The sequence below is a fragment of the Prinia subflava genome, chromosome Z (genome assembly GCF_021018805.1).
Source record: "Prinia subflava isolate CZ2003 ecotype Zambia chromosome Z, Cam_Psub_1.2, whole genome shotgun sequence".
NCBI classification, from domain to species: Eukaryota; Metazoa; Chordata; class Aves; order Passeriformes; family Cisticolidae; genus Prinia; species Prinia subflava.
Window position 1 is genome coordinate 55,631,601 of NC_086283.1, and position 22,048 is coordinate 55,653,648.

The 22,048-nt window shown below is 37.7% G+C and overlaps 1 protein-coding gene across 1 annotated transcript in view; it reads right to left on the reverse strand.

The window, feature by feature from the left end:
* Nucleotides 1-949: 949 nt before the first annotated feature.
* Nucleotides 950-22,048, reverse strand: part of CHSY3 (chondroitin sulfate synthase 3) — a 146,035-nt gene continuing 124,936 nt past the window's right edge. The window contains exon 3 of the mRNA XM_063422852.1: nt 950-6,237. Coding sequence (XP_063278922.1) covers nt 4,672-6,237 — 1,566 coding nt within the window. The 3' untranslated portion in view covers nt 950-4,671. The remainder of the gene's footprint in view (nt 6,238-22,048) is intronic.

The window sequence follows — 22,048 nt, forward strand, 5'->3', positions numbered from 1 at the left end:
AATAACCATTATTTCTTTTATTAAAATTACAGAACTGTAAGTAAGGTTCTGAAATTTGAGATAAAAGGCTTGAAAGAAAAAAAAAAATCACACAAATCTCCAGAGTCTGGTAATCTTCCTAGATGTAAGCATTACAAAGTTTTTGCATTTTCTTACTTTGGTGTGAGTCTCTATGAAGGAGACCAGAGGAAGAAATGAAGTATTACTATTCAGAACACTTTTAACTTACAGTGACAGGCAAATGGAAACAATTTGAAGTAGGCCTGGAAACTCATTCACTAAAATATTCTAATTCAGCAGTTTTGAATGGCGGTGAAATCATAAAACCATAACAGAAATATTGCTAGCTCAAAAAGTTTCAATTCTGTAGTAATAAATAGTGCAAATGGGAAGACCCAAGAAAAAGAAAAATAGGAAATTGAGAGTGAGTCATGACAAGTCATCTTATTAATCAAGTGAATAACTGGTGATGGAAGAAAATTAAAATTATTTTTTAAAATGAATGAATTAAAGGTGGATTACACATGTTACTTACAGATGTAAGTATAACAGATGATAACTTTCAGTGATATTCAGTTATTTTAAATAGTTAGACTAAGTGGAACATTTCATTTTGCTGCAGTTTAGGACCATAATTATCACTACTACTTAACATCATGGCTGATTTTTGTGTGTATCTAGCACAGTAATTTTTTTCCTCCTGATACTCCTTTAAAAATACACCAGAAACAAACGTTTCCCCTAGTCAGTGACTTATCAATTTCTAATCCCTGGTTTTTTTCATAAATTTTATCTCATCTCAAGTTGCAGGAAAATAAGATATAGATTACACATGTAGGGGGTTTTTGAATCTTAAAGCTGTCATCATTCTTTGAAGCAAAACGTTTGATGTAGCGATTAGTTAAAACATCAAAAGAAGTCTAAATTGTTTATTTGCCTCTGTTTACAAAAAGTTGGTTTTTACTCATGCTGCTTGTAACTCTTCTCAGTTACTGTGGATGTGCAATACACTCCTAGTAATCATTTTACCAGCACTGTATTTTTTTTGTAAGAATCTTGAGGCATTATCAAGCACAGAGTAGAGCAAAAGCTCCAGAAGGCAGTTTTGTGCACACCTAGTCTTTGGTGAGTGCAGAAGGTGCCTCTCTCTCCACTGGTTTTTGGGAAAACCATGTGGCACGTTTTCCCCCTGCATGTCCCATGATATGCTAGGACCCAAGCACATGATGCAGGCCCACCAGCCCCATGAAGTTTTGCCCCTTCCTTCAATGTCTCTTGAGAGCAAACAGGGAAGAAGTGTAGGACCAGGCTCTCTTTTCCCCTGGGGACAGTGAGAAACATGATATGCACATGACAACCTGCCACCCCACACAATGAATCCTCACTTTGGGACCCTCCTTTCATTCCTCCCTGATTAAAATGGCCCTTTTGCTTCTCAAGAGCAGCTGCTGGCAGCAAGCACCACTCCTCAGTGCTGGCTTGAGCTGCCAACTCAAAGCTCCAAGATAGGCAGTGGGCAGCACAGGTGGCAGCACAGGGATGACTTGGGCACAAGGTGCCAACTCCCATCGAGCCTCACACCTGCCCCTGGCCTTCTGCCTTTCTTTAGTTTGAGAACCAGTACCCTGGGGCAGAGTAGCACTCATCAAGTCTTAGAAAGCCCAACATGATGTTTTTCCTTCATCCAGGAGATGCAAATGCTCTGTTAAATTAAGCACTGTGACTGGGAAAACAGGCCATAATGCAGTGGTTTGGCGATTTCTGAGGTTTCTGAGTAGTGAATGCTGAGATTTCTTTTTTTAAGAATGCCTATGTCTGAAAAGCCAAAGTTCACAAGCTGTTCACAACCCACTTCCCAGCAATAAAGCCAGGAAAACAATTCCCAGGGGAAGGAGGGAAATATTGGTTATTATGTTCTTTTGTGAATTCACTTGTCACGCATTTACAAAGGGACATTATACACATAGAAATTTCATTTTACAATCAAGATTATGATTCAGACTAGACAAAAGCAAACTGTTAACACACATATTCCCATCTTAATCTATACATACATAACATTAACACTTTTGTGCTTTTTTTTTTTCCTTTTAATATGATCTCCTTTGAAGGCATATTGTTCCTTAGACAAACTAACACAAGTTCTCAAGTTATCTCAGGATAGTTATTTCAAAAGAAAATGCAATATTTCATAATAAACATTTATAATCAGGTTTTTAACAAAGTAATTCATCATATAAACAAATGAATCAGTCAAGACACTAAATAAATATTTGCACTGGTAAATACTAGCATTTTGCTTATATCATGTAGGACCTGATCCTGCAAGCCCTCTGTATACATCTTTATCCCCACTGAATGATTGGTTTCATTGCTTGTTCTAATCTACTACTTTACTTTGAGCTGAGCAAATACTTTCTGGCCAGTAAGTTAAGTAATTGAAATAAGTACTGGAATACATCCCAGTAGACAATGATTTCCTTAGATGTCTTTGAAAGTCATTGTGTTTTCTTCTTGTTTATGAAATCATTACAAACATTTATCAACAGATAATCTGTTTTTGATATTTATAATCTGAGTTGCAGTTAATTGAGATTTTTAAAATATATCATGTTCCTTGTTCTTGGCTTGTTAAATGAACAAAATGTGCATTTTGCACTCAATTTGAAGAGCAGTTTCCAAGAATTATATTATAAGTGATACTGAATTTTCCTTTTGTCAGACATTTGAGCTAAAAATACTGGGCTAGGAAGGCAAGAGACTCCAGGAAAATAACAAGCCAGGAGCTCTGCTTGAGGAGGGCTGGTACAAACATGAATTACACTCTCTGTTCTCATCAGCCACAAATACTACCTTGTCCAGGGCAAAGGAATGGCCTTTTTTTAAAGCACACATCAAACTATGGCCAGCCCTTTAATTCTGAGTTTACTCAAACCTTGTCAGGGTTGCCTTTTTCTTTGCATGGTAAGTCCAGAACAGAGAACCACAGATAAGAGACATTAACTGACCTACATACCCTCTTCATGCCTCAGGAAATTATCTGGATATCCTCACACAAACAGATGTGCCAGTGAATTCCAATCTCTTAGTTGTTTTGGGGTGTTTGGGGGATTTTTTTGGTCAGTTATTATGGGGGTTTTGGGGTTTTTTTTTTTGGTTTTTTTTAGGAAATACAGAAGCAGTCAGTTACAGCTGAAAAACTTAAAACTTTTTCGTGCCCAGCTCTGCTTGAAATATAGTTTGAAATCAAGGGTACTGAGGTTATTAGATGTACCCACTGGAATAACTTCAGTTTAGCTGAATTCTGATGGCTTCCTGAATGTCTCTAAGCTCTTACCACAGTATAACATGAAATGTTCCAAGCATGTGGCAAAAAAACCAATGATTGTAACAAATCACTGCCTGAACTAAAAAGTGGAACATACTTTGAAATTACTCTCTCTATATATCTATATATATAGGGATATACACACACGCACACACACACATATATATCCCTATATGAATGTTTCTTTAAAATACAGAAATTTATTTTATTATTTCTCCTGTTGGCATTACTTTTAAATACTTTACTTCATGAATCCACAATATGACAACTTCAGGCTGTTTGGAGAGATAAATCTGAACACAGTCTTATAACCTCCACTAATATAAATATATTGGCAAGGAACTTTGACCAGCAATAGTAAATTTTGAAACTTAAATAACTATTCTACAATTACTTTAATTTTAACAACAAGTTGCTACTGAGTACCAATATTCATGAAAAATGTAAAACAAAAAATAGAACTTTAACTTTTAACACTGAAGTGCAGCCCTATGAAAGGAATGTAAAAGAAAATTATGTATTAGAGACTCATTCTAAAAAGAGAAAGAGCAACTTATACTATGTGTTTCAAAGTAAGAACACTGTATGCTTGCACTTAATCATAAATGACCATGTTGAGTCATAGTTTCTTCTTGCCTGCAAATGAAGGATGTTGGCTCAAAAATCTTCAAAGTATACATGAGCATTTGATTAAATCCTGTTTGTTGTGAAAATAAAGTTCATTTACACATTGACTGAATAACAATGAGGAGTTTGCTTTAATAATAAGACATTTAAGGACCTTGGTAGCCAGTACCAGTTGTATTTGCAAGTAGCTCCTCAGCTTTACTCTTTTTTTAAAAAATAAAGTACAATTATAGTTATTCATTTACTTTAAAAATTCTAAAGATGAAGAAAAGTAGCGTTTATACATATAAGTCCTCATATAAATTATAAAACTCAAGTTTATCTTAGAGTTCCATCCCCAGAAGAAGCATAAAGCACTTTTGTGGTACCTTCACCAGTAAATATTTGTATTACATCAAATCTGAGAAATGCAACAAGGATGATACTGAATCCAAAAGCTGAAAGACAACATTCTTCTAATATAGTCTCTTGTGATAAGTATGCTCCATGGGCTTGTATGATTTCCATGACTAGACTGGATTTCAAATAAAGGAAATATGAAGGAATTCACCTCACCAGTTCAGTAGGTATAAGAAACATCAGTGAACAGCAGAGTCATCTCATTTGAGGTCAACAGTCTTTGGAAGACTACAAGGAGGGAGCTTAAAATTACGACAGCAAAATCAAATAATAGCAATGAGGTAAACTCCCCTAAAAAGGCCAAATAGGCTGAGTTGTCAGGAGAGAGTCCAGTTGTACCTGACACCCAAATGTTTCTGTAGCCAGAGTCCAGCGAGCTGCATGGTAGAGGCAAATGTACTTGCTTTGGACCCTAAGCACATTTTATATTGTTTCGGATCTAAATTGGGGTCACACTGAACAGGATGAAAAACATGGACAACTCCTACTTCCTGACTTCTGAAAGCCTTCAAGCCAGATGTTATCACTTTAGTAAAGAGATCTACATCCTCAAGTCCCCAGCCTTGAATCGAGGTATTAAATCCACCAGCAGTGAGTAGATCACTTTTGTAAATACAGGTAATTCCAAATCCATACTCCCTCCAAAATCCAGTTCTTTTTGTGAAAACAAAACTACTGTCAGCTGGAGGGTTGCCTCCATATATTACTTTTGGATCATATTGGCTGAAGATGATAGGGTAGTAAACCTGTTCTCCCTGAATAGTGTTATCTCTGCATCGCTGAAGGAAGTCTGATGTGAATACCAGATCAACATCACAGAATAGCAGCAAAGTGTCATTGTCAAACTGAGATGAGGCCATCTCAAGACCTAAACCTCTAGAAAACTTTCCTGACATTGGAATCAGGGTCATATCTGCCTTGGGATACTTAATGCTGTATTCTTTCATTAGCTCTATATGTTTGCTAGAGTCTTGTCCCGATTCAGAACTGAAGAGAATTATTGCCAACTTTACATTCTGCTTGGGAATCAGACAAGTCTTCTCAAAATTATCCATAAATCTTGAGAAAGCATCAAATCTTCCCGTGACAGGGACAAGGATATGTATTTTCTTGTCACTGTGTCTCCCAATGTCTTTGGTGCCTTGGAACGACGAGGAAAAAATCTTTAAAGAATTTGAAAGGAAAGAGAAGGATTGAGTGTCAGTGTTGGTGTTCTCCAGCAAGCTTTTTACATCTAGCTCCTCTGCTTCTTTGAAGAAAGGTTTGCTAAACAGCTGCTGAAGGTATGCATGGCGTCTCACTGGAACTGTAACTTTTCTTCCTTTGTGCCTTTTGTACAAAAGCAGTAAATCTAGGATGTACTCTACCCCGTGCAGAGGGTCTACCCTGCGGTACCCATACTGTATTTCCTTGAAATCAATGAGCCTTCCTCTAGATCTGGAGTTCTCATTTATCATTTCCATCACCTGCATCACAGTATCATCCAGTGCAGCCCGCAGGACGCTGCTCAGGCTCTGCCGAGGTGGCTGGTTCTCCATCATTGAGTAAAGAAACTTTCCTGTCAGGAACTCCCACTCAATGACTTCATCCCTTTCACGTGGCTGGAAGTTATTGAAAGATGGCACCACTCCCAGTTGCTGATCTTCCTTATTTACTTCAGTGTTACTGAGCTTGCTCATTAGAACACTTTCTCGATGGAGCTGGATGGTCCGATGGCGCAGTTCGGAAATTTTGCGACTCAGTATGTAATTGTGCAGCCTATACTGGTAGGCTGGTCTTTTGTTTGGATGAAGAGTTATGGCTGTGTGGATCTTGCTGTTGTGAAGATCTTGAATGTAACCCTTGCGGTTGTGTTCATAGTTTTCATGGAACAATTGCTGCATCTAGAAAGAGAGAGAGAGGGATGTAAGGAGAAAGAGACATTAAGCTGAAGTGCTTCTACCTGAAAAAAGGACTCACACTGATATTGGTATCATTACCAATTCTTATAGGTCATGGTTGTTTTTAGAATAACCATAGAATTTTAAAGCATTCACTAGAAAACAGTTACATTGTTTTGGTCTGAGTTTCAGTAGTGTCCACAGTAAGCAAATATGGTCCTCTGTCTAAAGAGAAGGTCAGCTATCTTGGGTTTATCTTCACTTCATCCAATCACAGAACTAAGGGAAATGCTTAGGTGTAGGCCTGTGGGTAATATTTCTGAGTTCATAGGTGCTATGCATGAACTACTGACTTCACTTCAATCTAAACCCCAGTTAGCACAGATCCTTAATGAGAGGAGAGCAACATTCATGATTTTTAAAGAGCATTTGTGTATTTGTGTCTGTGGAGCAAGCTGGTTGTACTGATATATGCAAATAGTTAATGCTGCTTAACATTCAAAAACTGAATGGCCTTAACCTTCTTTCGTGTTGACAGCGAATTCAATAATTGAAATAAAACCATTTGAATATACATTTTGTAAGGTACACATATTAGAGTATGTCAATTAAGCAATTGATTGTGATAGTGATTTCCAATTTATTTCTGTAGCAAGAAAAGGCATTCTATTTCTGTCAAATTGGTAGTTGTGATATAGTGAATAGATACATTTTATGGCTGACAGGTCTAGGATCCAAAATATCTGGCCTTCATACTTTCTGTGCTGACAACTAAACTATCAGCAAATCATAAAACTATTTTTGACTCAGTTTCCTCCCAAGAACAAAACTTAGCTCATTATTAATGTGATGAGTATTTATTCTTAAATGGGAAATTATATCGAGTAGTAAAATATTGACATCATAAATATATTTAAAACTTGTTGCTCTCTACTAACACCTGCTAACTCCAGAACATTATTTCCCATGGCTAGCAGAGAAAGGAGAAAAGGCTGGGGTTTTTTACCTGCAAATGGATTGGTCTGCAACTAATAAGGAAAACGTGCTAATTACATAGAAAATATTGTTCAAGACTGTGTTGTAAACTTGAGCTATACCCAGATACCCTTCAGATTCTGAGATGGGTATTGAAGTTTGTCTTTTATACACTGAAAGAGTATACTCAAGAGAGGTAAGTTCTGATGCACACTATATCAGACTCAAAACATCTAGCTCATTTTACTTCAATTATGTCAAGAACAGAAATTTTGCTACTGGAAGTAATATTAAGAATAGGGAAATAAATGTAAAATAACACCTAACAAAGCTAACAATCATGAAAGCTATGTAAAATTCATCAGCATGTACTAGACAGAAACATTGTCATATTTAGAAAAACAGAACTTTAACATAAAACTTCAAGAGTGCCCCTCTCATCTCATTCAGACCCCTAATGCCTCTACTCAAGCAAACATGGTTGCTACTATTACTCAGATTAAAATTTTTGAGGTTAGTCATATAACATGTAGAAAAGTAACAGACACATTCTGAGAAATACTTTAAGCTATGTTAAATTTGCCTCTAATAAAACAGGTCCCTCTGTTACATTAAAGCAAAAATTAATCTGAAAAAAACATACAAAGTTACATGACTCATTATTCACACAATTCCTACCTAAAGCTGTCTGAGAACATTTGTTCTGTCTTGAAATATGGGTGTTTTGCTTGTTACATGAGATGAGATGAGATGAACCACAGACATGAGGATTTGGGTGATTTCTTTGTAATCACAGAGGTCTGTGATTACAGGAACAAACATCATCAGGCCCGTTAGTGTTTTAAGTGCAAGAAAAACTGAAGTGTGCCTTCCATGAGGACTAAAGGTGGTTGCTGGCAGGACAGGTGGATTAGAGATCAAAAGTGAAAACAGTGTCTAGGAAAAAGCTGGGTGATTATATTTGCTCTTGGGAAAAGCAATTTTCTCTTCTCACTCTACAATTTACATTTTGAATAATGAAAAAGGGACAGCTTATCTGGCCAGATTTACAGCTCTCCTATTATAAGTTACCCTTCCTTCCTGGTCTATTTTACTTAAAATTGCATGCTGTGAGCCCTGCAAGGTGACTATGCTTTTGTATTGTCCACTTTTTCTGCAAAAAGCTTAAGGCATAATTTATACATCTAGAATTTCATAGCAAAGTCCCTTTAAAGGAAAATAAAGAAAACGTGTAATTTGAAAATGAAAGAAGGGGAAGTGGTTTGGGTGGCTTTCTTTTCCAAGTTGTCTAATGAAGAATCCTATTTGAGTATAAATGAAAGAACCATTAACTTTACACATTTACAAACATTAATACCTTTACAAATTACATTTAAAGTACATGATTTTTCATAGTTAAGTACATGAAAGTTTTATGTAAAGTAGTAAAATGCAATTTATCCAAAAGATTTGCAACAGATGACATATTATTGCTGCAAAGCTAAAAGCTGTCCTCCAACTGTGCAAATTCTTCTGAAACCTTGACTTATTACTAAATCAGCTTTACAGAAGATCCATTAGCAGCACTTATTTAACAGAAATATTCTGTTGACATAAATACCGCATTTTTCTCACATTCCAATTTCAGATGCCTGGGTTTATTTGATATGCTCCACTGAAATCACGGAGAGAAGATACACTCCATTATAATAATGATTTAGCTTTTGATAACAACAGATTAAAAGTAGCAATGAAAAAAATTCAATCAACTCAGTAAAGCAGTACTATCACATATATGCAAAACTGTATTAATCCATTTTCAGTTATGTTACTGAAAACTTTTAATAGATCCCAATTTGGAGAAAGCAGAACACTGTTTTTGGAGAAAACAAAACAAGACACTGAAAGCATCAACACTTCCTGAAGATAGCGTGCTTTAATCTTGGTGCAGAAATTTGTTCTCAGTGTTGCAAGAAAAAGGAATCTTTTTACAATTCAACTTATTAACATCTAAATGAAAGCAATTCAATTTGATCCTAACTTTGCTTTGAAATTTCTAAGCAAGGTGGTCAAGCCCAGGAGGCAAAGGGAAGGATGATTAAATTTCTTGGAAAATGGATTTGTGTGACAGTCTCAATTGAAAAACGCAGTCATAAATTATCTGGCAAAGGATGTGGGTTTGGGAAGTGGCAAAATTTATTGACTATAAATTAAAATAATTCAGCATGGTAAGAATAAACCTTCCTGCAAAAGTTTTCATGATTTTGAATGGCAAGGTGATAAAATGCCAGATTAAATCTGTGTAGATAAATGCAAAGTACATGTGAGGAACACAATCCTAACTCTACCTGAAGAATGTCAGACTGTACAAGCTTTCCAGGACTCTGGAAAGAGAACCCAGTCCACACAATATGCAGTTCTGTGTAGGGGTCACACACAGGTTCAGTAGTGATGAAAAGAAAAACAAATAGCATGAGGACAAGTCTAGACTGAATCAGAAGCTTCATTACATGGTTGTGTGTGTAGCACATCAGCATCTTGAAGACTGTGGCCAGACACCTTGTCAGTATTGTCCCATCTGAAACTGGTAACACAGAATTACAGAATGTTAAGGGTTGGTAGGGACCTTAAATATTGTCTAGTCTCAGCACCTCTGCCATGGGCAGGGATACTTTCCAGTGGACCAGGTTAGCCAAAGTATTATCCAACCTGGCCTTTAACAGTGTCACAGTTGGCATAGCCACGACTTCCCCAGACACCCTGTCCCAGTGTCTCACCATCCTCACAGGAGAGAATTTCTTCCTAACATCTAGCCTAAGTTTTTCCTCTTTCAGTTTGTACCCATTACTCATTTTTCTATCAATACAATTCCTGAAGAGTTGCTCTCTGGCTTCCTGTAGGCCTTCAATAGTGGAAGGCTGCTATGAGGTCTCCATGAAATTTTTCTTCTCTATAGTGAGCAGCCCCAACTTTCTCAGCCTGTCTTTATACCTCTAATCAACTTTGTGTCCTCCTCTGGACTTCCTCCTACAGTTTCATGCCCTTCCCATGTTGAAGGAACCAGAACTCAAACTCCAGGTGGGGTCTCCCCAGAGCAGAGCAGAGCAGAGCAGAGCAGAGCAGAGCAGAGCAGAGCAGAGCGGCAGAATCCCCTCCCTCCCCTGCTGCCCACGCTGCTTTGGATGCAGCCAGAACACATTTGGCTTTCTGGGCTGGGAGTGCCCATGGCTGGGCATGAGTGAGTTTGTCATCAACCATCATGTGAGCACAAAGGTACTAACCAATGCTAGCTGAGGATTACACACCTGGATGATTAAACAAACAGATAACTAGGGCAAAAGGGAGTAATCCAAAGAGGGCCAACCCCCAGTTCAATGGAGTTAGAGTAAGTGAGCACTACAAGAAAATTTCATAGGAATGGTTCTATCTCTTCTCACTTAAAGAACTATGACACTTACAAGGATGCATTTGAGACTCAGAAATAGAAAAGAAAATAATCACATAGCTCAAGCACAGATCTTCCTGGCACAGAAAGCTGCTGATGGTAAAATTTTGGATCACTTTAAAGAGTGAGGCAACAGCTTAGTGAGAAACTCCATTGTTATCTAGAACTCCCGGAGTCCCAGCTGAAGATATATCACAATATTTCCTTATTTTCCTGTAGCCCTGCTTCAGCTTCTTCTACCAATTACTGCAGAGAGAGAATATTTTGCCAAATGGACATTTAGTTTGACATGATATAACCATTTTATGTTCACTGAAAGGAGTGAATGGGAGAATTTATCTTCAGTTCAATATAATACATGTAGGTCCAACATTTTATCTTTCCATACTGCATGACTTTGATACTTTTCTAAATAGTTTTGTCTTCTGAATGATTCTTACAGCATAAGTAATGCAAGAGTTGGCACAGATTTCTGCTTGCCTTATTCCATGCCAGCTGAAACTAGGAGGTGGCAAGGAATATCAATGATCTAATCATGCTCTGAGGAACTCTGAACTGCAAGCAGGAATTAAAAAAATTATAAGAAAGAAATCAGAATAAAGGCAATGTTTTATTATAGTGGCAGAAAAATACAATAGCTAATACACAAGCATGAAGTTATTTGCATTGCAAGCTCTGAAATCATTGTAATCATTGTGATTTACTGATGTAATAAAAAAGGAAAGTTCTTATTACATATACACAAAAGCCCAAGCCAACCAACTTTCTTATTGCAAGACTATCACATATTAAAAGAGTGAATGCAAATGGTGCTTTTTAAATTAACACAATTTTTCTTTGAGCATTAGGAACATCCCATTTAAGAGAGAAGACATAAAACTTAATCCTTCATCCACTTGAGCTGTCCTTAAATCCACAGTAGTGCTAAACTGTTGACCATTTTATCTAAACTGGACTTTTAATAAATGTAGAAATAAGATGGACAGGAATTATTCCTGGTCTTTCTTCCCTCTGCTCTTTAGGGTTTAGATCTGCTAAAGATGAAGATTTATTCACTACTTTCACTGAGTTCAAGGAACATTTCATCCATATTAGTACACATGTAAATCTACTGTATTTGAGATGATACTGTTTTGCTGAGCACCAAGAAGTTGAGGGCATAAAAAATACTTCTGATGACTATAGGCACATTGGGATGGTCTCAATAATATGTGCTATAATAAAATGCAACACTAAGCTACAGGTAATCCAAGTTTCTGGACAAGAAGACAGATTTGAGCCAGTTTTGGTTTCGGTGCTTTGGTTCTCTTTGGTGCTCTGAGAAATACTATTCAGCCTGGAGAAGATAAGGATTAAGACTGGAATTATTAAATGCATATGAACTAGATAACAGAGAAGCAATAACAAGCTATGTACAAGTGGGGAATTATCAGTTTGGAAGGAAGTTATTACAGAAGCTTCTAAGGAACAATATTGTACCTAGTGATGCTGGCACAAAAATCTTGGAAACTGCTCATGACACACAGTCAAGGACATTATGACTAAATGAGAAGACTACCCATAAGAGCCAGAGAACTTGGAAATTAAGAAGTTATGGAAATTAAGTCGTTATAATAAAACAACACATATAATGCAATATCCATGATTGTAAGAGGTAAGTGACTGTCTTAGGAAAGCTGAATTTTTAAACTGGAAATAATTGACATACAAAGAAAACATAAGAACATTAGGAGACAGTGAAGAGATTAAGAGAATATCAGGTGACATGAAGAGATTATGAAAATTTGGTGTGAATCCTCTACAGAAAAAGGGACATGAAACTTAGTGTTGCATCAATCAGAATATTTCCAAAAGACGCAACAAACAATTTCACACAATTCTGGATCTGCATTTTTATTAAATGAATGGGACCAAATCAATGCAAAAGAAACTTGTCAGGACTTTTCTAATTTAGCTTGTAAACAGGCAGATTAAACAGCACTGTTATGCAAGGATCGCAGCACATGTGGAAGGAAAAAGAAGAATGTCTTAAATTACTCTGGGCATTATCTACGTGAAACAATTGTAGGAAAAGCTGCATGTTAGTAGTCAGCAGATTTAAGGAGGGTAGGCTGACAATCAGGCCTCCTCAGGTTTCTTACTGCCTGATGTCACTAACCCCCTTCTTTGGAACAAACCAGCCTTCAGAAGAGAAGCACCAGGGTAACGTGGAAGGGACGACAGGTTAAGAAACTGGTGATAACACATCCAGCTACAATGAACAACAGCCCCTTACACACTGCCAGTCTTTCCACTAGGATGTGAAATGGAAATGGCTGGCTTAGCAGTTTTGATGATGCCAAAGATCTGACTCATTTCCTGTCCTGGATCATAAAGGTTGAGTGATCACGGAGAAGGTATAACTAATTTTACTGTCATAGATTAAGCTTCATGTAACTCAGTGATGTTCAGACTTGTGGTTGCTCCTACATACTCAATCACGGAGAGAGCTCAGCAGAGAAAAGCAGGTTCTCATCATCATGGAGCTGTACAGTACCAACAAGTGCACTGGGACCAGCTCCACATTTACACCATGAGTCTTTGAAGATGAACGTGGCCTCCATGACATTAAACTAATACTGCTGCAGTCCAGCAGGTAGAGCCATCTGAGGTTTTGCCATTGTTGGCCTCATTACAGAAGGTGATTTACCACAGTAGCACTGCCACTATCACATCCAGATGACAACCCTCAGCATGTATGTACTTCACGTCCTTTTGAACATCTTGGTGGGGCACATGTAACAGCCAAATGCTAAAAGCTTTTCCAAACTCTAAAATTGTTCTCTGGCTCCCACATGTCAAGCAAAGGAGCAATCTGCCCTCCTTGAAGCCAAATCTCCCATGACCTCAGGGCCATACTTCCAAACTGCATCGTGCCAAGGTTCCTGCCCTGCCAGGTGCTTCAGCTCCCTTTGAACCGAATTTCCCTGGCATGTCTCATACAGTATGAGATAGACAAGGGGTTGATTAGTAAGTGGTATTTCACAAATTTAAATATAATTAATCAATAATTAATACTTTTTGCATTTGTATCAAGTCACTAAAATACTCCATTGTTAAAATAACGCACATTATATTATTGTTGTCTACTAGTTAGTGATAACCTGCATCAAGTACACTCCATAAGAAATCCTAGCTTTTTAAGTACGTGCTTTATTATTTACAGAATTCATACTATATATTAAAACCATTGTAAAATTTGACCAGAAAATTAATACATGATCTTTTATACCAACACATCCTTAGTGCAAGACACTAAACCTTTCTGAAAGCTCACACACAGCAATGCACTGGAGCATTTACCAATATTTCTTCCTACAAAACATATACTGTTTTAATATGCAGTTGAAAAAAATGCTTGACCATTAACTTTAAGGAGCAATAGGAGACGGAAGTTATTTTGTCAACCTCTTAATCCTCAAGCATAGTACTGAATGTAGTTTACAGTTATTATTGAACCATAATACACACAAATTTTTTCTTTTGTGTTAGCAAAATAAGAATTATTAAAGTTTTATTGTGCCTGTGGAATTATTTATTAAATTAAATGAAGTTACAATTAACTCTATTACATAACACATGTATGCAAAGTGTGTAAGTACTTTTATTTCATAATTTGTGAAATATGTGACCTTCTCACTATGCGATGCATTTGGCCATATAGAGGCAAAAATATTAAATCTGTCAAATCTTAGCCTTCAATGTACACAACAGAAAAAAAATAGAAAAACTCCTTAAGGTTTACATTTAGACAGAAATATCAAGTTCTACCCTCTGGGTTAAGGAAAAAAAGATGAATAAGTGATTTGATGACTAATCATAGTTTCTGAATTGTTTCTATGTGTTGTGACATAAAGTAGTATATTTGTGTGATGATAAACTTTTCCAGAACAAGGACTCATGCATTTGTGTATCTGACCAAAGATTTAAATACTATAATTATTCTCTGAAGTGCATAAACACAAACGCTGATTCCACATATACAAATTATATAGAAACTGGAAATTTTGGGGGTTTGGGGTACCTTGTGAGTAGCATCACAGTTGAACTAGCAGCACCCCCCACTTTACAGGATTACCCCAGAAGGAGTTTTAAGGGAGAGACTTCCCTTTTGTTATACCAACAAAGATCATGTCCTTTTCAATCCTACTGAAAAGTGTTCACATGTTTACATTCAGCTTACCCCAAAGTCTTCCCTCCTACAAAAAATCCCACACTTTTAAAGAAAACATCCAAATACTGACAGCTAGTGTGGTGAACACTTTTTAGCATGGATATACTCAGCACTCTTCACAGTTGTTACAGAAGAGAGTAGTTTGGTTTATGAAGATGCCTGGGACAGTATTTCATTCACACTTGGCTAGAGCCATTCCTAAAAAATAATGGTGGTAATGTATCCTTTCTGGTTTTCAGTTGTTGAGACCAATCTTCTTGTACATGTTTGAGAATCTTTGTCTATCCAGACCCATTTCGTGCTAACCAAGCTAAGTTGAAGCCACAGAATTAACACCCTTTAATGGCCTGAGACTGTGCTACCTACTTCATGTGATGACTTCACTCCTATCATACCAGCTGATAGCTGTTCAGATGCTCAGCACACCATCTGAACTCCTGTCATGTTGCCTGGCATGGGCAAGTAACCTGCTCCATTCAGAAACCTGCCATGTTCAATGCAGGAAACCTCTTCTGCTGAAAGGAGAATTGGAGAGATTCTCTTCTGCAGTGCAATATAAAAAATTAATGTTGTACACCCTTTTTACTTCAAGTACTCTGAGTATGTAATTCTAAAACACTGGGAGAGGACAATTTCATACAGCAAGAGAAAGCAGCCCTCTGCATGCCCCTGCCCCAGTAACAACACTAGCTGTAAAAAGTATGAGGCTCTTGTCTCATGAAAAATCCTTATACTGTAGTGATATTTTACAAGGCATAATTCTTCCCACTGGGAGATGAGCATCCTGCAAACTACAACAGTCTAACACAAAGGGTTTCCTGATATTTATGACATCCCTTAGAGGAATCAATCTTCCTGAAGAATCTGCATGCCTCTGCCTTACGAAATCTGTCACCTGCCACAGAAAATGTAGATCTTACTTTGCTTATCAGGAGCTTAAAAGGACTTTCTTAACTGAGTCCTAAGTATCCTTTTGAAGTAACTCACCAATTCAAATGTTGAAGAAAACTTTGAGAAAAAGCCATTTTAATTTCTACTTCTTCTGACAAGAACTATTAAAAAATCAAGCTTCAGCACTACAAATACTGAGAGTTAAGTGTTGAGTTAAACTGCAGTATTTCTTTGCTTCACAAGTTGGTCACATTTCTCTCTAAATGAAAAATTCTAAGTGAAAACAATCATTTGAGTTTATTGTTCACAGAATATTTATCATTATAGTCTGCAAAAGGGAAATGTTGTGAGCTACTATTCATCAGTGAAGTCACATCAGTGAATTATTGGGACACAAAAGGTTTTTCCTATTGTTTGAGGAGATTTAGTAGTACTACTGTTTGAGACTAAAATTTGAGGCTAAAATTAAAGTAATAAATATTTTTCTTTATTGCTTTTGTTTTTATTGCTTTTGACCCTCAGTTTTACCTAACCTTCCATAAAATCATTTTGATACAAGACAGCAAAATCAAACTGCCCTATCCTTCCAAAAGTCCAGTTATTTGGGAACAGAACTTCAGTTTTGATAAATACTAAAAGAATTAATAGAATTATATTTACTGTAACTAGAGTATTTATCTATTCAAGCAAAAAAAAAAAAAAAAAAAAGTTCTCCCTTTAAGCTTATGTCTCAAATATTTACAAAGAGTTACTTAATATAAACTGCTTTTGCACAGTGATGGGAATTCTATCACATCTGTCACCCCCTAATACTTCTGTTTGCAAAAACATGAGGTTTTGGAACTTATTAAATAATGTTTATCCAGTGCAACCTGATTGAACTTTCATTTCCAGTCTTGAAACACATCCTGCTTGAAGTCCAAGGGACTGGACCAGATGATCTCCATGACCTGTTAAACTTATATGACTTCACAGCCTTACAACTTCATATTAATTAGTAAACTTATATTACAAACCATAGTTTGATGAGGAACAGAGTGGTAGCACTGTCTCTGTCTACGGTAGAATCAATATTAGGGACTCTGCACCTGACCTCCTCCCAAAGTTTTTCACAAAAAATATAAACTTTGGGAGACTGGAACATTGAAAATTCAGTGTATTTTTAAATTTATAATATGATCTATATGATCTATATTATACAACATGTGTACAGAGGTAAATACATAGCATGATTCAAAATGATTTTGAGTAACTCAGCCTTAAAGAGGTGCTACTTTCTCTGTTCATTTATCCTTTTTTTCCCTTTATTTTACAATTAAGTTTTTCACCTACCTCTTTTCTTGAGAGTGTCTTATTCTTCCATGGATTTGTGGAAAGTACTTAGACAGAGTAAAAAAAAATATAATTCTTCTGTGTTTATTTGATAACCTTCAATTTATTCACATACCCTTTTTCCCCTCACTTGTTCTATATATGCCCAGAATTGTATGCTGGGAGCCTTACAAGATGGGTACAACATAGTTGAAGACAGAACACATGGTCTCAATGACTGTACTGTACATATCCAGTTAAATAACATGACACCAACAGTAATTTCTTTAGCTGAACTGTCATGCAAATTAAACAGCTGGCTGATTGGTTAGTATCCCACAGGTAATGCCACAAACAGTGCTCTATAACATCTTGAGGAGAATAAAGTATTTCTTTTTGGCTAACAAGACTGGAAGCATAACTACTAGACAAATGACAAAGGAGTTTTCACTCAATGCTTATTTCTTGGGCAAAGTAGAGCTGTTAAAGTACTGCCTGAAGAGAAACAGCAGGCTCTTGAAAAGCTCTTGAAGGTGGAGAATAGAAGTTAGTAAGAAAGAGTAATTTCACAAAACAAAGGAGGAAACAGATGGGATGCCAACCTATCCTGGGGAGTGGTGAGGATCAATTAACTTACACGATCATGCAGAATTTGGAAAGGTCAGATAAACTGGAAGGAACTTCTTGATTAGGAAATATACCTTGCCACATGGAAGAACACAGTGCACCAGCAGATCTCTTATTTGATAACCAAACTCATCTGAACAGTAAAGACAAAAAGGCAGGGTACTCTGCATATAGGGCTTGCTTTGTCAGAAGCTGTATTTATGCCAGCAAGTGAATACTGATGGTGTGCTCTTACCACCACTGCAACATAACCTCCTCCCACTGGGAAATTAAGCCATATCAGGAATGTTAGCTGGAATAGGGGGATTTAGCACAGGGGACCATAATAAAAAAGCATTAGGTTAATGAAAATGGCAAATTTTCTGAAAACTAAACAGAAGATCACCCCAAAAGTGGTCAAGGACCCCTAGCCAGAGCAGCAGCAATCCCAGACAGAAATGCCAGAAGACTGAAATTTGCCATCCCCTGCAGATTAGAAGCAAAAAGGAATGAGTTTCTTGAGTTTCTCAATACGGAGTTTGCTTAGATCTCTTATCTGAGCGGATCTGCAGAGCAGAAACAACAGAATGTCGCCTTGCCTTCATTGTCACTTGTCTGATATTTCTAGAGAAATTTTCCTCTCAGTATAGGCAGATCTGAAATAATTGTAACTCCTAACAGTTAAGTCATATTGCTAATAAAAATTGCCTCGAGCACTGAAATAAAAAAAACTGTTTAAAATGTCAAGAAGTCAAGGAAAAAATGAGACTGGTTTGAAAAAAGAAAAATCCCATAACTCCCTATATATTTCAACACAACCCATAATTATGCATCTAAAATTTTACTTGTTTTGAGGCACAGGCATGCAGCTTATTTTCGTCACTATTGTTTACCAGCTACATTTTTTTTTCTTTTAATCTCAAGAACTTATCATTCCCTGCAAATACACTTCAGAAAACTGCTGGGTTTACCCTTTAAAGAAGCTTCTGAATCATTTAATTATGCAAAGAAAAAATCAGTAAATGCTTGCATAGCCATTAAGTACAGATTTATATTCCTGCACTATCAGATAACGCTGAAATAATGTATAAAAAACAGCATCCATAACTTCCATTAAGTACCACCATGAATTCTGTTTAAACACTTCACTGATCAAAAAATTAACTGTCTACTGCATATATTACACAACTTTTTACAATAATGCATAAAGACCTACAACAGAAACAGTATAGGAAAACACCTGGTCTTGCATGCCTTTGTTTATTCGTAATTAGCAATATTTCACTATTCGTTTATGTATTTTAATTCCTTAGGCCATTGCCTTACTTGGACAGATTTTTTTCCACACAAAACAAAGAGAGGATAAGCATTATCAAGAGATATACATAACTGGAAAACATAGAATCTTAGCATAGGAGTGATACTTGATTATACCTTTAAAGAAGGAGAAGAGGAATTCAATCTGCAGCATCCATTTTAAATTACATTCATCCTGGCAACATCAGATGAAAACTCAGTGCCACCTTTTAGCAGTGCTGGTCTGAGGATGGAGCCAAGAATGTGAGACAGAGATAATATATGTTTCTAAAACTATCTGGCAAAATGGACAATGTAAACATGCTTATAGGGCAAGCAAAGATTTGGAGACCCAAAGCTACCTGGAAGCCTTTTGGATACCTTAAATAGCTGACTAGACTGCTTGCTTCAAGGTCAAACCAAGTTGTTTCACTTCCTGTTGTTGGTAATAAATCCAACATACTGACAAAATCTGAGGTATCAAAAGAGATAAATGCTAATGGAAATTGGCAGACAAAAAAGAGAAAAAAAAATCAGGACTAGTGCCTATCTAGGACTTACAAGGAAGAGCATATTAAGATAAAAACAGGCAATCTCGCAAGATCAACACTTGTAGCAGTGCAGTGACTTTTTGCTTAGAACTCTAAGAGCCCTAAAGTTACTTGATTTGCTTTGAAGTCTGCATATTTATTCAAACTGTCATCAAAATCTGACTTTTTATAAAAGCTTTTGGGAAGATTAGGTGTTAAGATAAGGACATGCTGGAGCACAGAACTCCTGAAAGACAGCATCCAAGGGGGGAAATAAGTGTTATTTCATATTAGCTAGGATAGACAGACTAATAGGGTAACAAGGGTGGTGATGGAAGGGCCCAGAACACAAGTTCTGTGGGGAGTGGCTATGGGAGCTGAGGGTGTTTACCCTGGAAGAAAAGAGGCTCAGGGTGAACCTTATCACTCCCTACAACTCTCTGAAAGGGGGGTGTAGTCAGGTGGGAGTCAGCCTCTTCTCCCAGGGAACCAACAACAGGACAGGAGGACACAGTCTTAAGCTGCACCAGGGCAGTTTAGGCTGGACATCAGAACGATCTTTACAGAAAGGGCCATTAGTCATTGGAATGGGCTGCACAGGGAAGTGGTGGAGTCACCATCCCCGGAGATTTTTAAGGAATGATCAGATGTGGCACTGGGTGCCATGGTCTGGTTCACAAGGTGTTATTAGGTCACAAGTTGGACTTGATGTTCTCAAAGATCTCTTCCGACCTGATTGATTCTGTGTGATTTTGTGAAATAGATTACACAAGCACACTGAAGAGTGTTTAAACACTCAGCCATGACTTTATTTATTATATTTATATGGAAGTGGTCTGGGAGACTTATAGCAACCCCTTACAAGGGGTTGCCCACAGTAGGAAATACTGTAATGTATTGAGTGGTAACTAAGAGTGGTAATCTTGGACTGTTAAAACAATGATCCAGTAAGAAATGCTCCTCTCTGGGTGCTTTTTATCTACAGGAGGTAAGAGGGAATTATAGAATTATAGAATAAGTTGAACTGCAAGGGAGCTTTAAAGGCTATTTAGTCCACCCCCCTTTGCCATGACCAGGGATATCTTCAAGCAGAACAGGTTGCACAGAGCCTCATCCACACTAACATTGAATATTTGCAGGGATGGAGAATCTCCCAACACCCTGGGCAATCTATTGCAGTGTTCCGTCACCCTCATAGTAAAAATTTCTTTCTAATATCTGCTCTAAATTGATCATCCTTCAGTTTCAAAGCCATTCCCTCCTTCTCACACTCCATGTCCTGGGACCTCTCCAGCTTTCTTGTAGGCTCCCTTCAAGAGGCTGCTCTAAAGTATCTCTGGAGCCTTTTCTTCTCCAGACTGAACAGCCCTAGCTTTGTCAGTCTCATTAGGAGACATGCTCCATCACTCTGGATCATCTTCGTGGCTCTCCTCTGGACTTGATCCAAAAAGTCCATCATTCTGGGGACCTCAGGGCTGGATGCAGGGTTCCAGGTGGGGTCTCAGCAGAGCAGAGCAGAGGGGCAGAATCCCCTCCCTCCCCTGTTGCCCACGCTGCTTTGGATGCAGCCCAGGACACGTTTGGCTTTCTGGGCTGGGAGTGCCCATGGCTGGGTCATGTCCAGCCTCTCACCCAGCAGCACCCCAAACCCTTCTCACAGGGCTGCTCTCCATCTGTTCATCCCAAGCCTGGGTTGGTACTGGGATTTGCCCCAACCCAGGTGCAGCACCTTGGTCTTGGCCTTGTTAAACCTCATGAGATTCCCACGGGCACATCTTGAGCTTGTCCAGGTCCCTCTGGATGGAATCCTACCTTTGGGTGTGTCAACCACACCATTCAGCTTGGTGGTACCTGCAGACTTGCTGAGGGCACACTGCATCCTGATGTCAGTGTCATTGATGAGGACACTGAAGAGCAGAGGCCCCAGTACAAACACCTGAGGGACAGTGACACCACTTGTTCCAAATGTCCCTCCATTAGGATCCTGAGCTGCTGACCACCAATCTTTGGATGTCACCACTCAACCAATTCCTTACCCATTGATCCACATACCCATCCTAATCCATCTCTCTCCAGTTTGGACATGGCATCTGACTGCCATGACTTTCCAAAAATCATGGAGAGTAGCTTGGCAGCTATATCAGCCAATTCCCTCTGTGTTCCCCTCTTTGCTCTCTCATACAGTGGTGAGGCTTTATATTCCTGCCATGCACAGGTCTTTCCTGCCTGGGTGGAGGGTCTATCCTTCCCAGCCAGAAGCAGATAACTGAGCTGGACACTGAGAGCAAAGCCTCTAAGAATTGCCTCCAGTAGGGGTTTTTTAGTGCTAGGAATGTTAATTTATGGAGGAAACATACAGTCATGCAGTAACAATAAAATATGAATAATTTATAAATAATAATTAAAGTAAATCAGAAATATATTTCTTCCTAGGACAAAGAAATAGAAAGTCAGCAGATGCAAAATCTGAGAAAATAGAAATGTGTGCGAAAAAGTACTTGAGGGAGATGAAAATTATTGAATTTTAAAATTATTGAAGCTCAGAACTTATCATGAACCCAAAAGGAT